Source organism: Elaeis guineensis, chromosome 6 (genome assembly GCF_000442705.2).
Source record: "Elaeis guineensis isolate ETL-2024a chromosome 6, EG11, whole genome shotgun sequence".
Taxonomy (NCBI): domain Eukaryota; kingdom Viridiplantae; phylum Streptophyta; class Magnoliopsida; order Arecales; family Arecaceae; genus Elaeis; species Elaeis guineensis.
The window spans coordinates 123,343,345-123,349,859 of record NC_025998.2 but is presented as its reverse complement, the minus strand read 5'-3'; the positions used below and the strand labels follow the sequence as shown (position 1 = coordinate 123,349,859).

General features: G+C 39.2%; 1 protein-coding gene across 1 annotated transcript; it reads left to right on the top strand.

Annotated features, from left to right (window-relative positions):
- Positions 1-5,056: 5,056 nt before the first annotated feature.
- Positions 5,057-5,823, top strand: LOC105060060 (uncharacterized). The gene has a single exon (XM_010943649.4). The coding sequence runs from the start codon at positions 5,287-5,289 to the stop codon at positions 5,668-5,670; it is 384 nt and encodes a 127-aa protein (XP_010941951.1). The 5' UTR covers positions 5,057-5,286; the 3' UTR covers positions 5,671-5,823.
- The last annotated feature ends 692 nt before the right edge of the window (positions 5,824-6,515 follow it).

Genomic DNA, 6,515 nt, shown 5'->3' with positions numbered 1-6,515 from the left:
TGCGGCGTGATCCCGCCATTAATGGTGCAGACAACTGGAGAGTTGTCAAATCATCGAGAGCTGTCAAATCGCCATGGACTGTCAAATCACCGTGGACTGTCAAATCACCGTGGGTTGTCAGAATCAACCCATGTCTCTGGCAGAACAATGCTCCAGGGCGGTCACACAGCACGTCCTTGACAGGACAGCAGCCCATAGAGGTCGTACGAAATTTGAGAGGGCTGGCCGACCATACGTCAGTATTCAGCTGCCGGGACGTCGGGTGATGACCCGGAGGCACCGTCGGCTAGTCTGGTGCCTTGCTTAAGTCGGATGTCGGCTGCCACCCCCGACAGTGAGTCGGTAATATGGGTTCGGCCGCTCGGTTGGTCGGAAACAGCATGGGTCGGTTCGACCGACACACCTTCGGTCGGATATTGTCGGCAGCCGTCTGTCGGGGTCGTCCATCGGAGTCGTCCGTCGGGGTCGATCGGGGTCGTCTGTCGGGGTCGTCCGTCGGAGTCGTCCATCGGAGTCGTCCGTCGGGGTCGATCGGGGTCGTCTGTCGGGGTCGTCCGTCGGAGTCGTCCGTCGGTCGTCCGTCGGGGTCATCTGTCGGGGTCGTCCGTCGGGGTCGTCCGTCGGAGTCATTCGTCGGTCGTCCGTCGGGGTCGTCGGTCGGGATCTTCCGTCGGAGTCATCCATCGGTCGGGGTCATCCGTCGGAGTCATCCGTCAGTCGGGGTCGTCCGTCGAGGTCGTCCGTCAGGGTCGTCCGTCGGAGTCGTCGGTCGGTATATCCCAATAGGACCTCTTCTTGGTTGAGAGAAGAGCTTATGTTTCAACTTCTGGACAACATTTGCTCAAGTGTTTTGACATGATAATAATTCCATCAATCTATAAAATAATCGATGACACTTCCCTTGTTACTTTACATATATATTTCTTATGCAACTAACGTACATTGAAAGCAATAAAGAAGTTTCTCACCCGATGATATATTTCTAGGTTTTGACTGCCACAATTACTTAGAATGGATGATCAGCAATACTTGTTATTTCAAAAAGCTCTCTAATTGGATTGGGGTCTATTAAATATAAAACTCTTTGCAGTAACATACTTTGTTTCCTTATTTTCATCAGAAAAAAAAAAAAATCAAAGTAATCAATCTCTCCTACATTAACTTCCTAAGGAGTCCTTCATCAACAAATATCCCTACGTCTTGCTATAGAATGCACCACATCCAATCGGGGTAGCTTAGGTGGAAAGTTGAAAAAAAATTTTCACCATTTTTATCTCATTATTAGAGGTGTAATATCTATTTGGATCCATTTTCATATCCGAATCAATTCAGATATGGAAGAAATTTGATAATCTGATTAACATTCGCATCCGTATCCATATCTACTAATGAAAAAAAGGATATGGTAATAAATAAACAACTATCCAATCTGTACCTGCATATTCGAATTTATCTGTAATTTTATATAATTTTATATAGTATTTATTAATTTTTAAGAGAAATATACAACCATATAAACATCTTATTAATTTGATTTATCATCTATATAATAATATTTTTAATTCTGTAGTCATAAAATTTAATTATCCAACTTATATTCATAATTTTTTTTTATTTTCAATATTTGAATTATATCTGTATTTGTTTAAAATAAATATAAATATAAATTTTTATATTTAAATAATATCTGTATCTATATTTGTCAGAAAAAAATAAATATGGATATGTATCTATATCCAATGCATATTTGATCTCGTTTCAGCCCTTCAATCATTATGATGGCAACTCCCCGTCTTTTCTGGGGGAGAGAAGCTCTTCTATCTAATTATACTCTTGCGGACTGGAAATCTAAAACGGGCATAGCAATTAGGGGTCCCGGAGTTGGACATGTTAGGATTACCCGTCCATTGTCCCCCTTGGCAAAGCACAGATAATGTTTTTCTCTTCCTTTATTTTTCCTTCAGATGTATGATTAAGTTTGCTGATGGGAACAAATGATGATCCCGATTAATGTAACGTCCTTAATGATCAAGGAGTGGGTGAATGTGGAAAACCAGTGGCCTTTTTAGGCTGAACCATTGTCCCCCTTTTTAGGCCAAAGCGGGCCAATATTAGCAAGGTTGCAAAGTCTGCCTGCAACAGGCAGAAGGGCCCAAATCCTTGGTTAATATTTCGCACTTTCTACCGCAATTCAGCCAAACAAATATCTACCCGGTGATGTGCGCAAAACTTAAGATCTCACCTAAAAAAGACTAATCAAAAGATTCAATTCCTTTATCCTATATAAGTATCCAGTATATAGCTGATATAAGACTGTGCATATACCTTCTCGCATGCTTTCTCTATTTAATCTCTATCATTAGTATGTGGCAACCTAAATGAAGCTATGGTCTCCAAATCTATGTAGGCCATGAGTGGCCTCCTCTGATATCATTTCTAAGAATCAGGATCCCATCTAAAAAAATAGTCAAAAAATTAAGTTCCTTAGTTTTGTATGAATATCCAAAATCTATCATGTGTATAATTGATATGAGATTAAACATATATATGCCCACACATCTAAACGTAATCTGAGCATCAAAATATAATGCAAAATAGATTTTGCCGCTTTCAAGTGCATCCGAAAAACTGCACTTATAAATAGTGTCACTAATATGATACCACCGCAACAATGTAAACTTCTAGGGCAAAAAAATTAGCTCCTAAAAATTATAAAATTATTTTTAAAATATTCATAGAAATAAATTAGTGGTAAAAAAAAGAATATATTTTTTTTAATAGCCACCCCATCTAAAATTCTAGTGACAATATTTATATTTTGATACCAAAAACGTTATATACAAATAGAAATCTTTTAAGAAATATAATTTTTAGTGTTGTGGGTATATTTTGATACACTTTTGGATACGTGGATTAGAATACTCTGGTTAGAATGCACGTTCCCTTCTCTCCTTCTATCAAAATAAATAAATAAATAAACATCATTTAAAACTCATGATACATATAAATTGCATTATTTGTCATATAGATATATGCTTTCGTGCAGAGGGGATCGTTTCTTTCGGCGGTGCACGTCTAAATGAAGCGAGCTGCATGCCTACGAGCGTGAAAAAGGAAAAGTTATGTCTAAAAAGCTGAATTCTTTTTAGAGACGACAGCACTCTCACAGAGAATTTGGTCCAAGCCATGATGACAAGCATCTTCCCCTTTGGGTCTCATCATGTCAGCGAAAGAACTAAAACGTTTGCGCCAAACAAAAAAAAAGAAAAAAAAAAAAAAACAATTGGAGAACTTGATATATTAACACTCCGCTTTGTTACATACTCCTTTTGCAGAAGAAGTTTGTCTAGATGGGGAAGAAAGAGTGTTTTAGCACCAAGGATTGTGTATATATCTGTAAGGGTGCAAAAATTGTTGGCTAAATTGTTGCATTATAGTGTAAAGATTACGCTTTTCACATCATTACGAGTCACTCCATCATCCCTTTTGATCGGTTCTTATTCAGTTGAAATGCTGTGTAGGCCCTTAGTTGAATGGGCTATAGTGTGCTTCATCTGCCTGGCCCATTGGGCTCTGTCTCTCACAAATACAATAACAATTGTCTATATTTTCTTCATCCCATTATGTGTAAGGCTGCAAACGGATCGGGTTAACCCATGACTCGACCCGATTCGGCCCGTATAGATCCGATCAGAAACGTTTTGAAGGATTTGTGGATCCGGGTCAGGTTCTAAAAGTGGACCCATTTCATTTTTCTGATTGGATCTGGATTTACTGATTTTGACCTGATCCAACCCGATTCGATCCGTGGAGACTTTTAGGTTGATTTGAGTCTTGAGACAAATAATCCGATCTAATCCAACTCAACTCGATCCGATCCGAACCTATCTCTTATCTCCTTTTGTTCCTATATTACATGAATGTTAATTTTGATTGAGCCTATTTTAATATATGTTGTTTTTGAAAAAATATTCTATTGATTTTTAAATCATCATCTTTTAAAATTTTGTTAAAATATTTTGAATTTGGATTAACTAAGTCAGGAGCAATGGTGAGGAAAATGTGATTAAACTTTTTGAGTTCTTGGATGAAGAGTATGGGACATGAGGACTCTAATAGTCTCATACATCAAGATCAAAATTTGTAGTACAAATAAGGTTTGTTTATAAATCTTCTACCTATTGATCTTGTTATTTATAACTCAAATATGAATCAATCTAGATCTGGATCCGTATTTCATGAATCAAGGTTCGGTTATACATGGACTCGATCCGATTCGAAGGACTCATTAGATCAAAAAATTTGATCATATACCCAATCCGATCTTCTGTTGGACTGGATTTAGATCTAATATTTAAATTAGATCAAAAAATCGGATCGGATCTAGGTCACTCATGATCCAATATGATCCGATCCATTTGCACCCCTAATTATGTGCAGACGCCCTTAAAATAGGAAAAGCATTCAATAGAAAGATAGTTTTTTAGGGAAAAATATAAAGTCGAACACTTTATTTCTTTTCATCGTTATAAGATAATTATAATATTGATTTTAATGGAGAATAAAAGCCACGGCCATATTCTTGATCATCCAAAATATGATCTAATTCTAGTGATTATTTTAGCAAGTTGCTTTTTTGCACCTGAGGGTACTCAAGATAGACCTCACCCATTTGCTTCCAATCTAGACATGGTCATTAATGTGGGAGAGAGTTAAATATAGGTTGCATGGTCCACAAGATCGATATTTACAAAGCTGAGGATAGGGAAAGTGTAAACTGTGAGGATAGCCGATCCTACAAAAGGGGTTATATATTTTGTGTAGAAGAAGAATTCACCTTTCCTAAGATCGTATAATGGTTGCTTTGAGATCTATGAAGATGTAATTGAAGAAGCTCGAAGTGTTTTAAGATCTGTGCAAGGTGCAATTTGACAACCAATATCATGAAAGACTATCAATCATTCTTTTCTGTGAAAGATACAACCCGAACACAATCATCTACATGCAAAAGAAAATGAATCCTAGCACCACACTTGTAAGAAGTTTCTACAAGCAAGGTGTATGGTAAATTTTTGCTTGCAAGAATCCAAATACCCTCTCCACTTTAGCAAAGAATACATGAAGAAATCATGCCCGGAAATCTTTAAAGACCCAAGGGTAACCCTGGAAACCTGAAACCTTTTCCAACTGCAATACAAACAACATGAGGACTTTCAATAAACCAAAGGCAGGTTCCCCTCGGCTGTCGCAGTCCCCTCTCCAAGCTTTCCTTTGGATCCTGTGCTCATGCCTACAACCACCACCACCACCTCCCAAAACCCCAGGTGCGGCGGCTTCTTCAGTCTGAGAGGCTGCCCCGGCGAGCCCCGGGTGCGGCGATCGCTGCCGGCCGGCCATGGGCAGCCGGGCTGCGGGAGGATCGACCGGGTGGCCACATGGGTGGGGAACGGCGTCGCCGCCGCGTTCTTCGCGTCGTTGGAGCGGTGCTCCTGCATCAACATCGACACGGATGACGACCGCAACGAGGCCAAGGACGTGCCGCTGATCTACAACGATGGGAACGCCCGCCGGGAGGCCGGCGGGCTTGGAAGAGGCCAGAGGCGCAGGAAGGGGAAGGGGAAGAAGAGTGGAGGTGGGTGTTTTAATGACTTCATGTATGATGATAAGTAGAAGCTTTGCTTAAACCCAGGGGAAACTATTTGTGTGATATGCTGTATCCTATCTATTATTCCTCAATGGATTTTGTGGATGTTTGTATGCTTCTATGAATTATTTTTCTTTTCATGAACAATTGGACTGAAAAGAGGGGGTTGAGATTCGCCATGTTCTGGTTCACTGAATTTTATGTCATCATTATTTAATTTTGTTGATGTTAAAGTTTTTTGAGAAAATAAATTAAATTGGAGGTAACTAAGGTAATATTTTTGAAGGAATAGTGTTGCAAATTAGACTTGTTCATACTTTATTACTAATTGGTATTGCTAGTTCAGTGGCATTCACTAAGTGGATGGGAAAATTTATGAGCAAAGACAAATCCAGGCATGTAGCTCCACCAAGGAGATGATGAAGTTTGTGACTTCAATTTTGTCACTTTGGCTGTTTTAAGAATAAAGGTGGTTCATCCAATAACTAAACACCGACGCATGAGAAAAGAATTATTTGGTTTGAGTTGGCTCCATTGCATGGGCCCTTCCATTGCCCTAATGTGAAGGACAGAATATCTTCCAAGATCTATCCGAAATTTGTTCTTTGAAGATAATCCAACATGATGATTTTTTTCTTTTCTTAACTAGAGTTATATGCACACTTGGTAGCAATAATTTGCGAGTTCATAAGCTCTCCAATTCAAGCCAGCTTCCATCAATAGTCATCGATTCTTATGGAACCATTGATGATTAAGTGCAATGTATTGCAAACTTAAGTGGATTTGAACTCAAATCTTGTTGCCTCACTAAACTAGCAGCATTTGTGGCACCTTTCTTGATGGTGAAATAGCACTTGATTGCCAGCTAGCA